This window comes from Pleurodeles waltl, chromosome 7 (genome assembly GCF_031143425.1).
Source record: "Pleurodeles waltl isolate 20211129_DDA chromosome 7, aPleWal1.hap1.20221129, whole genome shotgun sequence".
NCBI lineage: Eukaryota > Metazoa > Chordata > Amphibia > Caudata > Salamandridae > Pleurodeles > Pleurodeles waltl.
The window spans coordinates 1,335,566,089-1,335,591,311 of NC_090446.1; the positions used below are offsets into that span (position 1 = coordinate 1,335,566,089).

At 42.1% G+C, this 25,223-nt stretch overlaps 1 protein-coding gene across 1 annotated transcript in view; it reads left to right on the forward strand.

Annotated features, from left to right (window-relative positions):
- The window catches only part of LMTK3 (lemur tyrosine kinase 3), a 200,960-nt gene that overhangs the window by 101,618 nt on the left and 74,119 nt on the right, over positions 1-25,223 (forward strand). The window contains exons 10-12 of the mRNA XM_069200686.1: positions 5,536-5,657; positions 7,462-7,611; positions 15,793-18,812. Coding sequence (XP_069056787.1) covers positions 5,536-5,657; positions 7,462-7,611; positions 15,793-18,812 — 3,292 coding nt within the window. The remainder of the gene's footprint in view (positions 1-5,535; positions 5,658-7,461; positions 7,612-15,792; positions 18,813-25,223) is intronic.

Below are 25,223 nucleotides of genomic sequence, written 5' to 3' on the forward strand. Positions count from 1 at the left end.
TAATGATCCCCTTGGCCAGACCCAATACACCCAGTCAGGAAGCAATATGCCCAGATGTGAATTCCTATACCCAGACAAGAAGACATGCACCCACACAGAACACATACAACCACAAAGGAATAATTATATATAAACTAATTGCATTCAAACTAATTACATACCCCGCTGGCAAACCTATACTTTTACTGCCTCACATACATCCAGATTTGTAATCATAGACCCAGACAATAGGCATCTCGTCAAGCCAGCACTAAACAAATACAGCAGCGCTGGATCAAGGTGAGGGTCTAGGATATCGAGTATGGAATATCATGTATATATATATATATATACATATATATATATATACATATATGTATATATATATATACATATATATTTATATAGTGAGAAAGACTGGAGATCAGCGGTAGTTCTTTGTTGGGAGAACAAACATATATATCTGTAGTATAGATTTACGCAAGGTACATAGATGTGAAGTTAAGAATAGTAAATTTATACCTTCCTCTCTGCACTTACCTGTAAAACTTTTTGTCCTCGATATGTTGGCTACAATATTAAGGTAACATTCTACTCCATACTCAATATTCCATACTGCAACTGAAACAAATAACCCACAGAGGAAGGCATGTTATATTTATTTTTCCTATAGTCTCGGGACACTGTGCTGGTTCCAGTGCATAAATATCAAATAAAGGGAACACCAGTGAGAGATGTTCTTCCATCCTGTCTGCCTGATGTTCACACTTAGCTTCTGCCTAGCCGTAGCTTCTCATCTTCCATTCTCCTCAATGGCCTCATGGTTGCATCATGGTGCTGGACTTTCCCCGCTTTTATTGTCACTCTCCTGATGCTCATCTCCCCCATTGTGAACAATGACATGAAAAAATGAGAAAAAGAACTACATAAACTTAAAAAGAAACAAAGTCACTCACGTGTTCAATGAGCTACTGGGATTGTCTGATGACCTGGAGTCATAACAACTCTGCACATTAGCAACACTTTGCGACCTGTTGTCCCATCATCATCAGCAATTTGCTCCTCTGTGATTGGATGTCCAGTTGAGGCCACTGATACTTCTGCAAGTTCATTGTATTTATTGTTATGGACCTGTGGTCAAACCGGGACAAAACCATTGTCCCTTTGATCTGTAAGTACTTGCATGATGGGTTATTGGAATGAGGCACTGGATTTCCTGCTTTGTCCCTGGGATGCCACTGCCAACTCTCTTGGAGATAGGTTTGAGGAAATGACGTGATGCCTGGGGGAGTGCATGCTGTTTTATTTTGGCTTTTATCTCACGATCAGTAGCATCAATGTCATTATTTCTAGTGGGTGTCAACCACCATCTGAGGAAGCCATGTCTGCCTGGCCTTTCCAAAGATGAGTTTACGGGGACATCACCCAGTGGATGCAAGTGTGGTATTTCAGTAGTCTCTGAGGAACTGGCCGAAAGCTTGGGTGATGGAGTTTTGCATCAGATATTCATGTGAAATTGGCCGTTTTACTGTCAACATGAAGCTCTCGAACATATGGTTGTCTGAAGCCACTAAGGCATGACATTCTAGGTAGCAGTTTGGCAGTGGATGTGTATGGGACCTGGCAGACTAATGGGAATCGTGAGTACTCACTGGCTTCCAGACAAAAGTATCCTCCGTCCAGGGGTCGGCAGAAATCTGAGACTAATTTTAATCATAGAGTTCCAGGAATTCCAGACGTCAGTGGTTTCCCAGGCAGTACAATTTTGCCAATGTTTAGGCATAAGTGACACTGTTGAATCGTTATATGAACCAGAGCATCCAGGCTGGAGAGCCACATCATTTCACTTAGCAGTTTCTTGGATGTGGCTCTTCCCCACTGACTCTCTTAATTAGTGAGCACCACCTGACACTGACGCATCTTTAAGTGCACAGGTCTAGATCCATGAAGCATAAGTATGGCTTTTTCAGTGGAAGGTGTCTTCATGAATCTGCTTGTACACTCAGACCTCTCTCCACCTTCTCCCACAGAATGTTGACTTGCAGTGTTGACATGCTTCCATTTGTATTACAACATTATCTTCTGTTGGGTCTTCCTTAGATAGTGTGGCCAGTCTTTCCATTGACATTCTCTCAGTGCAGATTGGTTGTAATCAAAAGTTAATTTACTCCTCAACCTGTGACGACTAGCATTTGGCGTCATGGAGTGATTGCTCATCAACTTTTTTAGTGTTATTAGAGACATCTAAACTAGCAGAAAATAAATTAAATTTAATTAATTTGATTTAATTATTTCCTTTATTGCCCTCTCTTTTACACTAGTAAGTAACTTATCTCCCAGCCTGTCTACCCCCTCTTCTTGCCTCCAGTGATCCTGCACCTTTGCTGGCACAGCTATTACTTATCTTATTTCACAGAGACAGAACGAGATAAAGAGGTGAAGGCTTGGTAACCTACATTAATAAAAAGTAATGTACAAACGCAAGGAAACTGACATACTTAGTGGGCAGACATGTACTAGGCCGAAGAGGGAGTCATGCAGTGAAACAGTGAAACTGACATACACTGTGACAGAGATACTGACATATACTGAGAAATTGAGGTGACATACAAAAACTGACATAAAATTACTTGTATAAACAAAGACTAACATACCAAGAGATAAAGAGTCTAAGTAGGAAAGAGGCATAAAGGGGGAAACCTAAAGAGAACTTCCACACGTTGAAACAGGGCCACCTTTAGCGCTCGTGGAGCTCAGTGTGAGAATCTTTAGTGACATCTCCCAGCCCACAAAAACCTCTAGCGCTAACCATACCAGTGTAGCGTTTCAGAGCACTTTATATCACAGACACATTATACAGAGCCAATGACTCAAAAGTGCGTAAATCAGTCCATAGGAAATGTTACATAAGAAAATGTGGATTGCAAGGTGTAGGAGTCACATGTCACTGATACTAGTAGGCACTAACATTTTAAAAGCACCTCCATCATGTAGCTAAACTTTTATTAATTATAACGTTACAGTGGTTATACTGTGTAAGCATGGCAATATTTTAATTGTTTCTTTTTATAAATATGCAATATATAATGGTTTTAGTTAACTATGCATTAATAAACTTACTTACTTAGTAGGCACCTTATTTTAAGTGTGTTTGGTCTGGAGAAGCACAAACTCAGAAAGTGCCACAGTGGTTGGCTTTACTAGAAAGAATGTATTTCTACCCAATAAACCCTTTTAGCAAGATTAGGATAATGAAAGACTGGGGAAAAGATAAGTATTTACATATTTGGCAGGGTGGTATCCTATACCATGCAGTTTGGATGCACTTCTTTGATGACAGTTCATAGCTCACCAAGCTTTAGCGCATTGGAAATCATGAACTGCGAGTAACAAAAGGATCTCTGTGACAAAACCAGTAATATACTTACTTAGCCTCATAAAGTATAGTATCTGATTTGGGTGGTACACTTTATTTGCAGTAGGCATAATAACCCCCCTGCACTAATTTATGGTGAAGGGAAACTGCCACTAGACAAAATTCCAATCTATCTACAGCAGGAACATTAATCATCAGTATTATCTTGGCATTTTTATTTTTGCCTGAAAACTGCGAGAAGTACAAGTAACTCTGCAGCAAGCGCTTTTAAAACTGTGTTATATCTAATCCCACCCATCGAAGTCTGCGACAGGTGCACCGCTCTAAAGCCGTCCCTCAAACAGGCAGTCTGGCAATAAAATCACGAGACATTCAGGGCCAGATTTATGCTGGCCTTGCGCCGTTCCAACACCACATTAGCGTCATTTTTTTTATACTAATGTGGCATTCTAAAAACACTGTGCCATGTTTACAAAGTGACGCAATGCTTGCATTGGTCCACTTTGTAAACTATTGAGACACATTATGCCAGCAATAGGCATAATGTATGCAAAGGGGTGTTTTCCGGTTCTGGGGGGGGCGTAAAAGTGGCACAAAGGAATCTATGAGATAATCTGTGAGATTCCTCTACTCCATTTTTGTCGACATATTTTATTGCCTGCTAAGTGCAGGCGTTAAAAAGAGGCTTCTATTGATTACAGTGGGCCTCTGGGGGCTTTGCAGTATTAGTGTCATCATTTTTTACCCCAGGACTGCAAAGCGGCGCACTAGTGTAAAAAATGATGACGCTAGTCACCCTAACTAGCACCGTGGTGCGGCATATTTTAAATACGGTGCTACCATGGTGGTGTCAGGGGGGTCGCTAAGGGGCGAAGGAAAAGTGGCGCTGCAGTAGATGCACGGCAACTTTTCCTAAATCTGCCCTTTAAGTGTGCGTAAATCATTAGGAGGAGAGATCCAATCCTGGAGTACATAATCTCTGTCTGTTGTTTAACAATGATATGAGTGCCCTTTTCTTTTGGCCAGCAGGGTGGTTTTGATCTGCCTACCTTGGTGAAGTGCGTGACATGGTATTTCCTCTGTGTAATGGTGCGAGTGTGATTTTGCTCTGAGTCCAATTTAGGTGCATGTGTGTCAATGCGTCACTTCCTTTGTGTCAAGGATGCGTGAGTTATCTTCATTTGTGCCTGCTCTTTATGTCTATACCAACCTATCATCACTGCAGTGTTAGTTTATTGTATAATTTGCACGAGGTTGTGTTTTGTTTGGATGCGTCTCAGTATGTTATGTCATTGAGTTACAGGTGCTGTCATTTTGATTTATATTTGGAACGACCGTCGGTATAGTGATTCAAGAAATCACTTGGTGGTAGAAGGTAGTACCAGTATACACTGCCTTTAGGCCATTGGAGATGTAATCTTCCTTGGTGTTGCTGTCAGTTTATAATTCCCTTTCTGTCAGCGTGCGGATGTAATTCGATTTAGGAGTGTCCTGTGTCAGTATATTGTGTTCAAGAATCGTAGGTGTTGTGATTTGTTCTTTCTGTTTTGAATGCCTGCCGGTATATTATTCTTTCCATGTCAGCGCGTGGGTGTGATTTGAGATAGCTTGTCATGTATTAAATCTATATAACTATGTCGCGCCTTTGTGTCGTATTATTTCCTTGGTGTCGGAGTGTGGGTGTTATTTTGATCAGAGTGCTGTTTTAATGCAGGTCAGAATACTGTGTTCTTGTGAAGGAGTGTTGTGATCTTGTTCTGTGTCTATTGTGCATGCCTGCTAGTGCAATATTTTCTGTGTAAGAGTGTAGATGTGTGATTTGTGTCGAAGTGTCCAGTTGTAGCGTGGGCCATAATATGGTGTTCTTGGATGAGGAGAATTAAATCTTGATCTGTTTCTGTTTATATTGATCTATTTCTTTGTCATGGTGTGGGTGTGATTTAATGTACATTAGCATATGGTGTCCCAGTTTTACAGTGCTGGGATTTTGCAGTGCCGACTTTTATGTTGAGTGTTCTCCTTCCATATGTGTCAGTATATCCTGTGCTTGTATCAAGGGTCCTGTTATACTGCTGTGTTTGCATGTATCTTTTTCGTATTGTGTATTTCCTCTGTTGGGGTGTGATTTGCGTTGAAGTGAGCTGTTTTAGTGGCAGTCAGTATTTTGTTGTATTTTTCAGGAGGATTATTACATTACCCCAGACCGCCTCTGGATTCCTCTTCGCTGGGTGGCTCCGGAGCTGTTGGATGAAGTCCATGGGAACCTTGTGGTGGTGGATCAGAGCAAGGAGAGCAACGTTTGGTTGGACACTCCACTTACCTCTTTGTCTTCCCCTTCATTCACCCATTCCCGTTTTGCTTTTCTTCCTCTCTCTTTTTAGTATCCATCATTCTCTACAGCCATAGTCACACTTATTTTAGGTCTGGGATTTGAGGCCACGTTAGTTGTCAAGCTACTCCATTGTTTCCACACAAAATGCATACATAATATAGATGTATATAGAGGCTTTTAGGTCAGTGGGCTTCAGTCATTGGTTTGTGGAATTGTCATTCTCATTTTTCTTCTACCTACTAAAGCATCCAGCATGGGCAATGGGCTAGCCCACTTTAGCCATTGGCTCCATCTACTTTGAGTGATTGCACAAAACATGTCCACATTGTTCACTTTCGCTTAAAAATAATTCCATTCTCTTAAGTGACAAATCTTTTTCGTAGTGTGCTTTTTATACTGTAGTTTTTAAACATTGTCAGTTATTTTGAATGGACTGTTGTTGCCCAGTTAGATCGTGATTTATTGTATGTTTCCTTTTCAAAGTTGCTGTTATAAAGTGTTTAGGTGGCATTGTAGCTTCCAGCAATTGGTATGCTTGGTGGTTGATGATTTCTTTTTGTTGTGTACACATTTGTTCCTTGCTTATTTTTATTGTGTACCAACCTCATACCCTATTTTCCTTCTTTAATCTATCTTCCTTCTTTGTTTGCAGTTGTTTTTATATATTTCCTTCAGCACATCTCCAGAATTGCCTCATTCGTAACTCTTTCTCACATCTCAAACCCTGTGTTGCCCATCACTTCTGACAACTAAACATTTGCCTTCCTTGCCTCACCTCACATCTAATCAAACACACCCTCAACATTCCTCACACCTGATCACCTAAATCCTCTCCTGTGCTCACTCCGAAACACATGCTTCCACAATCATTACCTCTCACATCTGAACACCTGCACTCCTTACCACCTTTCATACCTCAACACTGGCCTCCCTCACCCCTCTTCACATCCAAACACCTAGCTTCTATCATACTTCCACATCTAAACACTAGCCTCCTTCACCATCACTCAGGTCTGTCACAGCTGAAAACCTGCATCTCCCACCACTCTTGTAACGAATACCTGCTTTACTCAGTATTCCACACCTGGACATGTGTCTCCCTCACCAATCTTCATATTGAACACTTAAAACCCCACAACTCCTCACACCTAAAAACCTGTAACCCTCACCACTGCTCACACATGAACACTTGTCTTATTTAATACTCTTCACATCTGAACAGTAGCCTCTCTCGCTTCTCACACCTGACCACCTGCTTCACTACTACTTTTCACACCTAAACACCTGTCTCGTTTACCTCTCCTCACAACAAATGTCTGACTCTTTCTGTATATCACATACCAAAAACCTGCCTCCCCTACCTTCCCTCATACAGAAACACTTGCCTCCCTGTCCATCACACCTGTCTTCTTCACCACCCCACAAAGCTGAACATCTGAATTCCTCACAACTCCTCAAGCTCAAATACCCGCCTCACTTAGCACTCTTCACTCTTCCCTCCCTCACCACTCCTAACATCTGAACACCTGCATCCAGCACCACTACTCACATCTGAATGTATGCACTATTTGCCATTCCTCACATCTGAACATCCTCCATTACCACTCCTCACATGTAGATAGCTGTTTCAATCACCACTCCTCACATCTGGTGCACAACCAGCATCTTCCTCACACCACGTCTATATAATGAACTAAACGACTTGTCTAGTTTGAACATATGCATGTGTGTCCCTGATGTCATGCCCTTGACATGCCTATTTATGTGTCTGAAGGTCTCTCGGTGTGACTATATGGGAGCTCTTTGAGTTTGGCAGCCAACCTTACCGACACCTTTCGGATGAAGAAGTGTTGACCTTTGTCATCAAGGAGCAGCAGATGAAGCTTGCCAAGCCCCGGCTTAAGTTGCCCCACTCAGACTACTGGTGAGTGGGCTGGGCATCTGTGTTCCGATGGTTATTTCCCCTACTTAGGTGTGTGTATTTAAATGACAGCTTTGATGACTTACTGGTAATGTCATTACTCCAACTCTGCCTTTCCTATCCTAATGCTTCATAAAAGAGCCAAATCTTTCTAATAAAAAGTTTGCAGTGAAAGTCCCTTCATGCCCACAGTTCCCACATGAAACGCACTAAATGTTGGCACCCTCAGTATTATTTTTCCACAAGCATCAGAACAAAGTCATAAGTCAATGTAGGGAGGGGTGGCAGACCTCAAGGACTTTGATGACTCAACCTGATATGAAAGTAATTAGATTACTATTACCATTACCATAACCATTACCATTACATAATCTAAGCATTATTTCCTTGACCATCATCAATGCCTTAGTCATTCAGACCAAAAAGACAATATACCAGAATAAAGAGTTTGTGGTTGTTTCCTAGTAATAGTTGAAACAATACAACAGCCAATGTGCTACACATCTAGAATTTAATTAATATTCAACAGTAATTACAGACCACAAAGTCTCCAGGGCCGTGGTATCTCCCACCTTAGGTCATTCTGGAAAAGACATCACAACCTCTTAAAAGGCAAGTTACATTTCAATAACAACCTCTTTGAAAACAAGCCCAGGAGAAAAGCACTGCAAATGAGGTCTCGTAAAGAGCCAAATCTCTTGCAGCAGTAATGACTACTAATAAGAAAACTTTAGCGGAAAGATACAATGAAGATTCTCCGAAGACAGATTCTGTTTCTTCTGACTGAAGAAGATTCAACACTAGAGGCACATCTCAAGGTGGAGCTGACACAAAATCACATGATGGATTATGGCAAAACCTTGAAAAAGATTAGAGGCAAACAGATTGATTAATTCCAGACCCATTCCATTGCTCACTCATGACCCATATCCTCCCACTAAGTCCAAATAGTGACATTGCCAAAGCAAAGCCTCCACCTTAGAAATATAACATAGAGACTATTCACAGTCCACAGGATGAACTTCCGTTGCTGTACACTAAAGCCAATAATGGTTACACATTTTGAGTGTAGGTGACCTGCATATCGCCTGAACTGATGCTGCTAAGTCAATGGAAATTCGTCTGCTGTAACCCCAGCCTCCAAGATCTGAAAAATCTGCAGGATAGAAGCAAAGGAGATGGACATCTAAAGGGATATGAGATGAACAGAAACAAAGGTTCCTTATGAAATACCATCTACCTTAAAAGAGAAAAACAGGGCTCTGTTTCCAGACAGGGACACCAGAATCACCATTGTTCCCTCTTCTGGTATTCCTGCAATGAAGTTTACCGGGTTGTGAGGCAAATAGTAGGAAGCTTGGTCAGGGAAACAACTGTTCACCCATCTCCTAACCACTGGCAATTTGGCACAAAACAATGGTAGCATCCCAGGCTTTCAATCTGCAGTCAGATCTGTATAGGGAGCTCCAATTCCTAGTCATAGCGCTGCAAACCTGTTTCTCGACAGACAATACATTTGTTTCGATGGGAGGACCCCAGTCAGCCTTTCCACCACTATATTGTTTACCCTCTGGCTATAATGCTGAAAATGCTAGGAACTCCCTATCTACCAGGATGCCACCCGGATCAACAATGCTCTGGAGAAGTTTCCCCTGGCTGTTTACATAGGTTTTTTTGGCCATGCGTCAGTGCAGACTTTTCCTGCTGTTCAGCATATATAAGGCTCAAAATGTGTTAGGGTCAAAATAAGCATAGACAACTCTTTCCAATTAGAGGACTACAACACCTCGGACCTCTTGGTCAATGGCTTACTCAGGCTAACTTCACCAATCCAGAATTAATATGGGATGAAAGAGATATTCTCATACCTGAGCTAGGTTCCCTGGTATCAAATAGACCTGGAGAACCTTCTAGATCCAACCTGACAATAGGATCAATATTGCGAAGCAAGACTAACTCAGGTCCTAGAACTCTGTGCTCCACCAAGTGCCTTAAATATATGTGGCACAAGTAACTACTGACAGCAGCTGGATCCAGCATGACAGTTACAGAGGTTTACTCGCCATGCATCCTATTTGCCTCTCATTGTTGCCTGACGGACTTTTCTCTGCCATAACAGGTGTCAGAATTGTTACCATCATTTCTCTTCCACAAAGTCCTGGAGAAATACAGTCTCAATTATTTGTAGACCTTGGGAAAGTATACATTTAGTCATGCTTGGTTGTTAAAAAAACTAATCTGAGTTCCATATGTTGTGCACAGCTTTCATGTTGTTAATTGTCCGAAGAATGAAGCATTCATTCAATCAGAAGGAGATGGCCCCACCCGATGCCCACCAAAAAAGCTAGGACCTTTGTGAATAACCACCATGCTGATTAGAGGCTAAAAGGAAAGACTCTGAATTCTAAGTGCATGCTTTTGATGGAAACCTGCCACTACAGGAAAGTGGAATCTTCCAGGGAATTCTGAAAATCCCACAGCAGGATTACAATGATGGACACTTTCCATTTTGAAACTGGTAATCTGACTGAACAAAATGACACTCTTCAGTTTGGTGTCACAGGGTGCCCTTAACCTTTAAACTAAACAATATATGTATAGACTCTGGGGCCCAATGAGGAACCAGATTGATGGCATTTTAGAACAACATGTCTGGATTCATTAGGATCAGTTTTCTGGCAAGAGCATGGCAGATTCCGTCTCCTAACCTTATGAAGATTCCTGCTGACAAAAAGGTTAAACTGATCATTGTCACATCTCCAGAAAGTGTGACAGCTTCTCTGCCTTTCTTCCCTGTCCCCTGTTCATAGAATTCCCTTATCAGAAGCTCCTGACCCACTCAATTCAAAACTCATTCCAACATGCATTTCCTAATTGTTCTGGCTAGTGGTTTTATGGCCTGTGCAAATTGAATTGGTGACAGTGGGCATTCCTTTCTGGTAATGCATTGCACATGCCAGAGGTTTGATATAATTTATTCTGTGTTGACTCTTGCCAATGGCGCAGTATGAAACATAGATATCCAATTGAACACAGTATGAATAAATTAATTAAATTCTTATAAAGCACAAAACGTTCACCCTAGGGCTTCTTAGCAAACAGTACTAGAGAATAAGAGGGGAACCCAGCAGTAAAGATGGGTCTTAAGAGCCTTTCTAAACAATTGACAGTTTTTTTGCTGACAATGTTGTAGTGGAAGAGTATCCCTGAAGGCAGATGCCATAATAGAAAAGGCTTGTCCTCCCAGTCAGGCTCTTGCTAAACAAATAACAGTCAACAACAGCCAAGAGCTAGACCTAACAGAATGCAATAGACAGTACCGAGGTCGCAGCTTCCTGAAGAAGGTGAGACCCTTCTCATACATGTTTTATGACAGAAGCACAGTGCCTTAAATTGAGTTGCCTTAGAAATTCTGTCATACCTCCACAAATTGTGTACAATCATGCACGTCTGGACCATGTTCTGGACCCCTGCAGTCACCGCATTAAAAAGGACCCTTGCAGTCTCCACATTGAAAAGGTAGGAAGGCCTAAGTAATAGGCATTAGGGCAGTGTAATCTATAATTTTTAGTTGGATTAAGCTCTCAGTTGAGAAAAAACTTGCAGACATTTCTTGGGTGTTCTCATTTGGAAAAAACAGACAGAAGACAATGCATTGATTTGTGTTACTAGAGTGAGATCCTTTTCCAGCCAGAAACCTAAACTCTTGAACATTTCCACTGCTATTGGTACATTTCTCAAAGTGGAGGGCTAAAAATCAGATGGCGAGGGGGTGCTGTGGCCTAGCAACAGTATTCAAGTGTTTGCTTGATCAAGTCTCAAGAAATTGCCATTCATGCATTGCAAGTTACATCTTGTCACTGCTTGTTGTATGTCAGACGGTGGTTTGCAAACTCTCAAAATAAGCTTCCTGAAGTCAGCATAAGAGTCTACTCTGAATCCAATGGATCTTATGATGTTAGCTAATGGCCAGTTGTAGGTGTTAAAAGGGATGGGGAAAACAAAGATCCCTGTGGCCCACTGCAGTGTACTCAAAAAGATTTGGATCAGTAAGAAGGAAGAATTAGTGCCTGATTTCTTCCAAAGAGAAAGGAAAGTCAGCTACAGACAAACTCATCCATTTGTCTAAGATGATGTGTCAACTGTATCAAATGTTGGCAATAAGTCAAGCAGAATGAGATAAGTGGGAATGCTTAAATCCAGATTGAGTCTCAGATCATTCATTTCCGTTATCATAGTGCTTCTGTCCCCTCGCCCACCGAAAAGCGCCTTTGGCTAACATCTAGTAGATGTTGAGCTTGTATATCAAAAACTTCTCACCAATTTTTGATACCACACATAAAAGGATCATGGCCTCATAGCAGGCTTTGACTTTGGGATGTAAGCTAATATTTTAAAGAAGGAGCTTCACTGCCCCTCTCTTCCTTCCTTGCGGAAATGTGCCAGAGACAAAAGAAGAATTGAGAATAGAGGTAATGACTAGAATAGAAACTGAAGAAATAGATTGATAGGGAAATCTCATTTCAGTGACAAGAGAAACCCAGAAACTTCTGTAAGACCGGATCCTATTCACCTGAGAGTAATGTAAAGACAATCCTTATCTACAGTGTCACATTCTTCTCAGTGTCTAATCTGGACAATGCTCTGGCTTCCTTCCTAATTAACTGTCTCTAATGGCCGGATTAAGAATGGCCCAGTAAATTTGGATGAGCAATTACCAGGTGTGATACTGCCCACATTCCTACTTCACTAGGTGGTTCATTCTAAGATTTTGTTTTATTATTTATGGTCCTGAGCAAGCATAGGTGGCGGGAGGAATAGACTTTGTTAATATCAACCCATATCCGATTGTCACTGTGAAGTGTCAAGAAGCAGTCAAAGTGTGTACCTTGTTGGGACCTGCAATGATGGACTATTTAGGCGCATTCACTGGTCTAATTTATTTATTCCTACTTCACCATGCAGCAATTGCTCCCAGGGCTTTCGTAAGGACCAGTACCTTCTGTCTCAATGTATTCCAGGATAGTAATACATGACATTTTCTCTCCTTAATTAGATTTGAACTGCCATATTAACTGAGCCCATTGTGTTCTTCATAATTTTAAGTAGCGAGAACTTGGTTTACAACAGATCCAGAGTACATTACACGTTTCTTTCTTTTAGGTACATAAAAATTAAGTAATGTGTTAAGAATCACAGAATGTTCATCCAGAACAAGGATTCCAACCTGTTTGCCAAGTTTGAAAGGTGGTAAATCTAGATGTTTGGCCACAAGTCCTCTTCTGGATGAACAACTGTAACAAGGAGATGAATATGTACAGTCCTTACACTGTGGATGTGCAGTCTGAGGTTCTGCTTGGAAGACTGGTAATGGAATGCCCCAGACATGCAAAGTCCGGGGAGTTCAGTAAATTCCTCATAGTTCTACTAGCGCTATTACAATTCCTCAATTCATGCTCTTGCAGAAATAGATTTCACAAATGGTTATTAAGAGTACTGCTGACAGGTACTGCTGACTGTCTGCAAGCCTTGCAGGTCTCTAGGAAAACCTTTCTGAATTCCTATAAATCGGAAAATGGCACCCCTCAGAAGTAGTAAACTAGCACGTGCAGATGTAAGTGCTCCCTTAGGATCCTGAGGGATACACTATTTAAAAGTACCAATAAATACATACATCTATACATGTAAGAATCAGGCCTTCATTGTATTTAGCATGCATATGACTAGCTGCTAAATGGATTAGCCAGATTTATTAGCTAGAATTTCCTGAACTGTGACCTTCTCTTACAGTGATCACTGGCTTAACCTTAAGACCCAGCTCAAACTCACAAAGGTTTTCAGGGCCAAGCTCATGTGCTAGTGCATGCGTCTTGCTTGCAGGACTCTGTTGTTAGCTAAAACAGGTTTGGGACCCGCCTGTTGTTTACCATTTGTTGGCTTGCCTGGCACTCTTACTTAGAGACTCATAATTCGTCGCTGCAGGCCTACCATCTTTTCTGTTCATGTCTGTGGAGCAGGGACCAAGCACTGATTGATTCAACATAATCATTGCCTGTCCATTGCTCCCTATGTGATTGAGGTAACTCTTTTAAAATTCTGGGGCTCTGCAAACAGAAGGCGCATGGCTAGCAAATACATACCCAGCTGGACAAACAAAAATGCAAAGTTAATTTTTTTATAGTTAACTCTTTTATTTTGCCAAGTCTTCTTTTCTCACTTTGCACTCATGTTTTGTTTTGTTTTTGATTGTGGGTGCTGTTCTCAAAAGATTAATATTATCTTGCAATAAATATGTAAAGCGGCATTGTTTCGTTCTTATGTGTAATTTCTGAAATTATGCTTTAACACATAATCATGCAGAACAGCCCAACCCACCCCTCTCCAATCCAATCAGCCCAACTCCAATCTATGCCAGTCCACCTGACCTCACCTGACACCAATCCATCCCACTAAATGATATTGACCCCAGACCAATCCAAACCGCCCTACTCCATACCAAACCACTCACCCAACCCACTTCAATCCACCACACTCCAATCCAATTTAATCCAGTCCAAGCCAACCCACCCTTTTAATCCACCCACTCTAGTCCAATCCATCTCACTCTAGTCCAGTCCAATTCAACCCACCCTACTCTGATCAACCCCACTCCAATCCAATCCACCCCACACCAGTCCAGTCCAATCCACCCCACTCCAGTTCAGTATAATTTACCCCACTCCAGTCCAACCTAATCCACCCCACTCCTCTCCAGTTCACCCCACCACAAACCACCCTATTTAAATCCAATCTATCCCACACAATACAATCCACTCCACTCCACTCCACCCCAGTGCAATCCACCCCACCCCAGTCCTATAGCCCTAGTTCAATCCACTCAACCCAGTCCAATCTAATGTACCCCACTCCAAACTATGCCAATCCAATCCACCTCACCCCATTTCAAATCACCACGCTCCAGTCCACCTCATCCAGTCCACCCAAATCCAATCTACCCCACTCTACCCAATTAACTCCACACTCTACCCCAGTCAAGTTCACCATGCTCTACTCCTATCCAATATACCAGACTTCCTCAATCCACTCCAACCCAGTCCACCCTATTCCACACCACCCCTCTCCACTGTACACCAGTCCACTCTACGACACTCTTCTACTACACTCTCGGCCACTGAACCACTCACTGAACTCTACTCCTCTCTACTCAACTCTACGACATGCTATTACTCCTTCTGCACTCTATGACACTCCACCCAATAACGTTTAGTCGTGCTGAACAGCAGTCACACTGGTATACAATATGGCAAAAGCACATTGCCAAACCAACGACTCTTGTATAGGCAAGATTTATTGGTTTTTCCAATGCCTGCTTTACTATTTGTGACTTGCTGTGGGCTTTGATGTGTCTTATTCAGAAACGTTTACATGCTTTTTTTCACTTTATTAAACTCGTCTTACTCCTGGAAATTCATGAGTAGGCCACACTTCAACTCAGAGTAAGACAACTATTGAGAGAAAAATATTTGTGAATTGGATTTACAGTACCTTCTGTCTCAACCTATCATATTGCACAAGCGCAAAACAGACCAATCCTGATTCAGATCCCGTAGCAGACTTCGAGCGTCCCCATTTTCAAGATCATTCATGCTCTGCTTTCCACTCCTATTTCTTTCCTTGTGAAAAGGTTTAGTGCTACTGAGATCGGCCTACTGTTCTGCCAACAGTTACGCTGTCAAGGTGGCAGGGTATGGAGATTTTTAGTCTGTCAATGCAGTACCATCCAATAATGCCTCGAAGCCCCCCACAGGCGCTCAGCAAGTGCAGAAGCGAATGACTTGAGTGCCAGAGAGCTTCAAATTCACTCACTTCTTCCACGTTCACCAGCAGTAATTTATATTACGACCCGTTGGGACAGGCCAAGACCCTTAATAATGTTTATTTTAGCCAGACCTATGTGAGACTCATAGTGGAAGGAGCGCAGTCCACCTGTTCCGTGAGGGCACAGGCCAGCATGAATGAACTCTTTCGTTTCCAACTCACTGAATTGTCAGATATTTGCTTTTTGATAAAAAATGATTTTTTATAAACCTGTGCTAGCTTGTTGCTGTTGTTGATGAGACCCTTAGAGGCAATTCAATTAATGTGTTGAATTTTCCCTCCATTTTGTCCCCCCGGTCCTCGCAGGTATGAGGTGATGCAGTCCTGCTGGCTATCTGTTGAGCAGAGGCCCACAGTTGAGGAACTCCACCTGCAGCTGACCTACCTCCTCAATGAGCGAGCCAACCAGGCGGATGAAAGCTTCGAGTGGCGCTGGAATGAACTGAGGCCCAGCAAAATGTCCTTGGGTGTACTTCGGCGTTCTGAAGAAATCTCAGCTTTCCCACTGCTGGACAACTTTACCACAGATGGCTTCCATGCTGATATGGACGACATTCTGACGGTCACTGAGAGCAGTCGGGGGCTCAACTTTGAATACATGTGGGAAAAAGCCCGCATGGGTCGCTGGAAAGAGTCACCTCACTCTCCAGATTATCCAGCCAGTAACGGGGGCCTGACAGTGCCTGCCAATCCCTTCTTTGACTCTGGCCACCAGCATTCTCGACAGAACTTGGAGACACCCAGTGTGGTCCCTGTCATCAGTGCTCGAAGTCCTTCAGTGAGTAGTGAGTACTATATCCGTCTAGAAGAGCATAGTGAACGGAACAATGGTGTGGAATGCACAGTTTGTGCCCCCAGCCCTGTATATGAACGGCAATATGACCTTGAAGACCAAAGGGGCCACCACAGACGCCTGTCTCTTGGGAGCCCAAACTCACCCCTAGAGCCGCTCTTCTCTTCAGACTGGGACCCGCTAGAGAGCAGCAGAGATAGTCCAGAGCAGGTCCCTGCCCATCTGATATTGCATGAAGTGCCTTCCCTTGTGCATGGCTGGACACCAAGTGGCTCAAACCCCTTTATCACTGTTGCTAGGGACTTGCCACGCTATGTCAACCCTTTCCGTGGGCCAGGGGAGAGGGATATTGCCAGGCACATTCAGGAGACATCCCTTATGGAGCCTATAGGTGACATGTTCTCTGGAAACTCCCTTCTCAATGTCTACCATGACCTGGAAGATCACCCTCGGGGCTGGGACTGTGATGGAGTGGAAGGGAGAGGGGCTGGAGAGACGCTGGCTGAAGACCCAGCATCCTTATGTGAGTTCCTAGATGACAGGGCTTCACCCTGGGATTGTGAGCCATCTCTCTTGGAAGACCAGACATCAGAGGACAGCAGCAGCAGTAGCAGTGGTGGGCATCGCCGGGGCTCACTCTCTTGCCCTTTGTGCAACAGAGGGCTGCGGGGCAGCCTGCAAAAGTGTACATGCTCCATGCTTCGAGGGGATGTGGTCATTGACTGGGCCCACCACCAAGATCTGGATCATGACAACTTTGGGCTGGATGACAATTCATCTCTCAAGGTTGAGCAGGGATCTCTTTCAGAGTGCTCTATACAGGCTAGGGTGTTTGGAGAAGGTGATGCTTTGCCTGGAGGCCCTCCTGGGGAAGGCCTTGCCTCTTCAGAACATGAGGAGTTTTTTGATCCACTCATGGGTGCTGCAGTGAAGAGCTATGACATCCAGGACTACCCAAAGAGGGGTCAGGTGAAAAACCATGAAACTCTTCAAAAGAGCAGCCTCCAGCACCCCTCTTCTCCGTACATTGGTGTGTCAAATGCATTGTCCAACTCTAGCATCATGATCCCTATAGAAATCACTCCACTGTCAACTCTGGCAGAGAGCGCTGAAGAACAGACTATAGAGATACTGCCAGATATGCAAAAAGAAGACATTGTAAATCATAGCACACTGCACACCACAGAGGGCAATCATAGTGAACAAAGGGCAACCCTAGACTCTGTGGATTCTCTCGATATACCATCCAACACCAGCTCCTCTGATGTTTGCAGCCCAGCCTCTCACTACTCCTCGCCAGGGCAGAAGTTTGGAGACAGTGGCTACGAAACAGAGAACACCTTCTCTCCAGAGTTTGTTGTCAAGGTAATGGAGGAGGATGACTCAAAGACCCCGAAACTCACCTTGACACCCATTTCTGAGTCAACAAGCGATCTCACTCTCACTGAGGACATGTCTGAAGAGCAAGCCTCCCCAATGGATGAGTCACTTCTGAGAGCTTTGGAACTAGGAATTCCCCACAGAGACTCTGCTTACTTCTCAGATGCTGACACTGAGTCTGAGAAGCTTCCAGACAGAGTAAATGAGGATACTTCTGAAACAGTGGACCAGGGTGGTGGCCAGCTGCAAGAGGAGATGCCAATTGTAGCAGATCTAGAGCTTGGGCAGCCGTTTCAGCAGCAGAATGAAGAAGAAGTGAAATCACATCTTGATCCTATGAAAGAAGTTACAAAACATGACAGCCATCAAAATGTGGAATATAAGGCCGTTTTACCACTTGTGGAGAATGGGGGTCTTCCTAATGCAGAATTTGAAAATCTAATTGAAAGCCATACTGGGAAATTTCAAGAAGAAACAAAAGATGGTGCTTTAAAGGAGGTGACAGCAAACATTAAACTGGTTGGTACTGACACAAAAAAAGAGAATGGTGAAGAACAATCTTTTAACATTGACCTAAAGGTTAAAGGAGAAGGAAGCATGAAAACCTCAAAAGAAAGTGGCTTTGTGGTGCAGATTTCCAAAGAGGAGCTCTTGGTTTCGTTGAGGGAGAATGTCACCAAAAATGTGTTGTCCAACAAAGACTCTAGAGCAGAGGGTGGAACTCATGTCTTCCTGAAAGACCAATCTGTGCAGAAATTGTGGTCCATGGAGCCTGGAAGAAAGGTGTCATGTGAGGGCACAGAACATAAAGGAACATTGTGCCCAGAGAAACAGGAGTCATTGGCACCCTCAGGCATTTCGGATACCGGGCCGGATCCATGCTCTGACACCATGAACAGTGAGGATATAACGTGCTGCACCTCTGAGGAACTGTGTGAGCATTGTGGGGAGGCAGGGGAGAATGGCCAAGTGACGGGCAAACTGTCAGACAGCCAGAATCGTAGGTCAGCGCAAACCAGCAGTACAGGCTCCTCAACTGAGGTCTCAGACTTTCCAAGCCCTCCCCCGGTGGAAGTGGACAAGCCACAGCAACAACCAAAGCTTTTCTTGGATTTGACAGTTTCGGGGAACCACGAGAGTGAGAACATCAAAGGTAAGCAAAAGGCTTGTGTAATTAATAACTGGGCTGATAAGGGACAATGATATGCACATCGATTTAATGGAATAATTTAAGATAATGCATGTTTAGGCTCAAAGAATATTGAATGTTTGTTTGGTATATACCAGAGCCAGGTGCCTAAATACTCAACAACTGCAGGTCAATGTAGTGACGCATTCAAGCAAAAAACAGAGCTGGATTGCATAGGGAATTGAGGGGTTTACAGGCCTTTATGTTGAAATCTGACTGTCATATGAATATATTAGCCCCTCTGTTTGAGATCCAAATCTATTTTAACGCTGCAAATGAAACAGGGTTTCTGTAAGTAAAACAAGACTGCTGGTCGGGCCTTTTGCGACCGCAAAAATGCATTTTGGTTTGTATATGAATTCCAATTTGTGATTCAGTAACTTGTTACTGAATCGCAAATTGGAATTGCGACTGCATACCGATTCAGTATGAGGAAGGGGCATGTAAGGGCATCCCCTCCAAATACCGAATCGCAGCAGTATGTAGGAATGTTTTGTGACCGAAATGCTGTTGCAAAACATTTGCATTTTACCACCTACTTCAAGTAGGTGGTAACCCATTCACAAACTGGAAGGGGCCCCCAGGGGACACCTTCCCCTTTGTGAATGCATGTGAAAACATTTATTAAGAGCAGGCAGTGGTCCCACTGACCACTGCCTGCTCTTAAAAAATGAACAGAAAACGTTTCATTTTTCTTTTTTAAACCCATCCCGTTTTCCTTTAAGGAAAACGGGCAGCATTTTAAAAAAAGGCTTTATTTAAAAGCGATCACAGGCATCGTGGTCTGCTGAGCCCAGCAGGCCATCTTCCCAGTGATTTTCGCGTTTCCTAATGGGTCGCAAATTGTGACCTACCTCATGAATATTAATGATCTGTATTGATTACCGGGTGCAATTCTAACACAAAGCAGAAGCAAATTCCAACACGCCTTCCTTTGCTAGGTCATCATCTCCTCTTTGCTGCCTATTATTCTGCACCAGTCTCTCTTAATATGCATGAACTGACCCATCTGCATTTTGCATCATACTCATGCTTTTCAACTAGTTAACCTGTTTCTGTGGAAGCTTCCTTTAAAATGTTCAATAACTTGGGTATACTTTTGCATGGCAGGTGGTAAATACTTAAAACTAGAGCACTCTCTTTGCGGTTCTTAATTGGGCCATTGTACTACTATTGTTCACCCACTCCACACATGTTTAGGCCAAACAATTGAAAAAAACACACTCGTATTGTCCCAAAGCACCATTAAGATGATGGCAATTCCCTCTATCTGAGTGAACCACTTTTCTGGCTCCTCCTGCCTTGTCCATGATACATATACATATGGTCCTCCAGGCACCTCTCTAAATGGAAACTTTTTTCAACTGTCACTTCGCATTCAGAATCAATCACACTTGTGGCTCTTTTTTATTTACTCCTTTCAGTTTTTTTAATTTTAGCAAATTCTATCCATTCATCTCTGCTCATTGAGTCATTTTCCCAGCCTCGGATCACAACTTTATTGATCATACATCATACATCCTATACATTCCTGTTTATACCTTGTCATCCAAATCCTCTTGGATGACATTTTCATCTCACTTTGGGAAGACAGACCAGGGTCTGGTTCTTTCAACTTACACTTGACTCTCCTGCTCCCACTACTTGCACACAAGACTCATTATGTGGGAGTGTTCTTACTTCAATCAACAAATGATCCATGATCTCATCCTTTCCCTCAGATTTACTCTTATTCTCACTCTCTGTTTCATCTACAGTTTTATTTTTCTCTTCCGTTGTTTTGTTTTTTGTCTGATTTAGCACCAATCGCAGGAAACACAACACCAGTTTCTACTATGTTCTCACACCACTCCTTTTTCTAGAAACTCATTCTCGCCTGCAACCAGTTATTTATGGCATTACCAACTTGGCCCTTCAGTATTTTGTGATGTCTTTCTTTTTTGACCACATAATCCCATTGTTTCAATGCTTCAGACTGCACAGGTCTCGGTTGCAGTTTCATTTCAAATATAAACACACATCAGATACTCAAGTTTCTTCACACCAAACATACCATACTCAGGAAATTGCAGCTTCTTGTCACCTCTGGTAACATTATTCTGGTCTTTAAGCCACACATGTAAGCCATGATTCAACAGCATTTCTTATGCAGCACTTCTCCCTGGAGGCAGAACTACTTCCCTGCTTTACAATGTCTTGGATTTTACCATATGCTCACCCATTGTTGACTTCACAGTACACCTAACTAACCTCAATACAATTTCAAAACAAAACCAGAAACACAATACAGGATGTTAATAAATCAAAATACATACACCTTTGGCTGCCTACCAGGACATGGGAAGGGATTCAAACTCACCACTGCAAAGGGATATTGTATCTTGCGATATTATTACATTGAATTTGTAAAGTGCATGGCTACCCGAAACTAGGCTTCCCAGCGCTAAGGGTACCAGTGAGTGACTGGCATATCACAATGGGGAAAAAGGTAAGTTTTTAGCTGTTTTTTAAAATGCAACCAATTGTTTTTGCCTCTCAGCTTGAGAGGAAGAGAATGCCACAGCTTGGGAGCCAGGTATGAAAATGATCGACCGCCACACCTAGATCTTTTGATCCTAGGTGTAACTAGAAGATCCAGTGTGCAGGATCTCAGGGCCCTGTTAGGTTAGGAAGGTTTGATCAGTTGGTGGAGGATTTTAGGGCCCAACTTGTGTTTGGCATGATAAACCAGGCAGAGTACCTTGAACTGGAATCTGCTGCTTGTAGGCAGCCAATCAAGAGTTTTGAGTGCTTCACTTGTTGACTGTGATTTTGGAATACCCATGAGAGTCTGTGATGCAGTATTCTGGATGACTGAATTTTACTCATCACCACCCTAGGGCTCCCTAAATAAGTGAGTTGCCACAGTCCGGGTGTAATAGAATTAGTCTCCTGAATCACACTTCTTCTGGAATCCACCAGGAGCCATTTCAAGGTTTTCCTGAGCGCTCTTAATTGACCAAAACAGGTACCAGCAATCTTGTTCACCTGAGTAGCTATATAAAGCTGATTATTTAGGGTAAAGCCCAAGCTCTTTACCTCTACTTTAGGTGTTGGACGATCCCCTAACACAGTGGGCCAGCTGATTTGTTGCCAGAGGGATGGGTTGTTACTTATCACCATCACCTCTGTTTTCTCTCCATTTAATTGTAGGCTACCTCCCACCATCCAAACAGCTATTAAGTTTTGCAGAGGTGGCCATGGTGTTATGGGACAGCATGACTATCGGCTGTGTGTTATCTGCGTAGGAAACCATTGTAAACCCAAAGGCACCAATGATATCTGACAGCGGGCAGACATAGATATTAAAGAGTGTGTGACCCAGTGATGAGCCCTGAAGAACGCCACATCTCAGCTGTTGAATGGTGGAGTAACATGACCACTCACTGACTTGGTAACCTCTCTCTCTCAGAAAGGCGGCAAGCCATCTTAGTGCAATTCCTAAGGATGCCACCTACATACGCTCTGATCTAGGTTTCTCGACCGGCGATCCAAACCCAACCTGGAATCTATTAATTTTATCTTCGGGCACAGTGCAAAATGCCACAATTCCTAATTATTAGTACTCATAACAGCTTTACTATTAAGAATCTCATAAACTTCAACTTATTAAATAACCTGGCTCCACACCTAATTAGCAGACAACCTTATACAATTTGAATTCTTCATAAATCTGATACCTTTACATAAACCACATACAGTCTTCAATATCTTTAATAAAACATGAGCCAACTAACCATTACAATGATGCACTATACATGTCAATATATCACAACTTCAGGTGGTGCGTGCAAATACCACATAGCAGAAACACGATCACCAAATCAATATCGCACATTGAATGACAATTCACACCATAAGTAAACCCCATTAATACCAGGGCCAGTGGATTTATGCACCAGGGGGGCACCAAATTATGTGTTAGTTTGTGCTAAATTATGTGGCAAGAAAGGCCAAATTATGCAGCATAATGAGGCACAAATTTTGATTCATTATCTGGTCATTTTTACACATGGTGGTATTGTGTAGGCAATGATTTCACCTCATGGGCGTCAGGTTAGCAACTAAATAAAGAAATAAGCAAATGAAAGATGACAAGTTAACCTTTGTGAAGAGTCTTCTATTGCACGCAAAGACAAGTCACTGCATTTTAGTAACCTTTGGTCCGTTTGAGCTAGAAACAATTGTTTGTTACAATCTGCAGATTATGCATCAGATGGTGGATTATGTGACAAATGTGGTCATTTCATAATTACACAAAAAAGTAGCGGCCACAGAATCACTTAATTCCAGTGGCCCTGAATGATACTCACCAAATTCATTCATGTGGCGACAAGTAACAGTATTCTGGCAGTAATCTGAGTTTTTCACGATTCTCCAACTTTCCGCAACCAGATATGTTCACTAATAATTAGGGTAGCTAGTGTTAATTATGTTAATTCGATTTGTTGGCTTTTTGCCCGCATTCTACACCAACAATCTGTTGACACTTTAAATAAAATAATTAAGGGGGTCAAGACACAGGATCGGGACTACCTGACTGTTCGTAAGACCTTGGAGTCTTAATAAGATTGAGTCCAAACCCAACCATAAAACCTTAACAAGACGATATAAAGACAAAACCATAAAGGTTTATTTATATCATGACAGAAAGAGAAAAGTAATTATTCAGTGAATTAGCAAGAATTAACTTAATAGTGAATCAAAATAATGTAAGTTTATAAACATATGCCCCACACCCTAAAGTAATTAAGCAGCCAGAACCACGTACAGTCAAATGACAGACTAACATAGAGTCCACATAATTTTAAAGGTAAAGAAAGGATAAGTATGAAGATGAGAAACAGTCAAGCACAGTGTGTGCTTAGTTTCAGACCAAAGAAAGTTTGGCACATATCCCAAAACATCTTTCATAGGGGCTTAGGCATAGAAATCACAAATATTTAATGGTGAGAGATGAAAGAATAGGTATGTACTAGTGATGTAATATTCTAGTAAGCCAATCCTTAGTCTAACACATGAGATACATCAAATAAGTTACACCTAGTAACACTTCCTTTACTGCATAAAAATGAAAGAGGTGTAAATAGGAAATTAAGGAAATTACATGATATTTATTTAATACAGAAATACAACAGACGGTTGAACTAATGGTTTTTCGAAAAAACATGATCAAAGGACGGTGAATGAGGAACACACACACTAATACATTTTATTTATATGGCGTCTATGGATCTAGTTCATTGATTTTTTTTTTAAATAGAAAAGAACTCGGAGACATGCTCAGAGAAGGCTTATTCACATAGAATAAAAGTGCTATTTCGTTCTGCAAATATGAATAGATGTCAGTGCAAGCTGTCTGAGACCTAGTCAGCCTCTGTAAACCATAGGAAGTACCCTCCTTTCTGCCCAACAATTTTTGGTAGTCTTCCATTCTTAAGGGGGGTCTGTAAGTATCCCACATGCCCATCATGTTGTATGGTGGTTGCAAACTGCGTCTGATTGTACCCAGCCTTATGGTGGCCAGGAAACCTGCCCATATCCCATTCAATTTTATAGTGCAATACTACTATCTAACAAGTCCACCCAGTCTTAGGGTGGTTTGTAAACTGCCCACATACACATTTGGTCTTATGGTGGTCTTTAAACTTTGCACATACACATCTATAAATGTTCCACATGTCCTTCTAGTCTTATGGTGTTATTTAAACTTCAAACATGTGAAAGAAAATTAGTGACAGTATTGTTTTAACGTGGTACATAGATCTTCATGCCTGGTGTAGGCTCAGTGCTTTTATATGCTTTCAACCCTGTTTGCTGCTTATGGGGTTTGTTGAGTCAGGCTTGCAGTTGACTCATTACCAGTGAGAATTGAGCTACCCTGTACACTGGAGTGAGAGCTCTGTACATGCGAATATTATACCAGTGGTTCACTTCTTTTCATTTTGGTAGAAAAATATAGTGAATTACTGTGAAAAAATATAGTAAATTATATTAAATGCTACAGCTACTGATATGAAAGGAGCAACATCAAGTGTCTGTTTCAATTTTTGTAGTCAAAAGTAGCTACTGATTATATGTAACACTGATCGTGATTTAATACAAGAGTATAGACCTAAGTGGTGTGGATAAAGCTTGGGTCAACAGCAAAATTTGTTTTGAGGAATACTATTTGTGAATATCTGTAAACCAGTCATTCATTATTACATTTCAAAATTCGTCGTTCCGACCCAAGTGCCGTCTCATCCAGTTTTAATAATCAGAACAATAACGGTTTTTGATCATATGTTCCTGGTAAACTGAAATAAAGGGGCAAAGATCAATCTATTTGTCAAA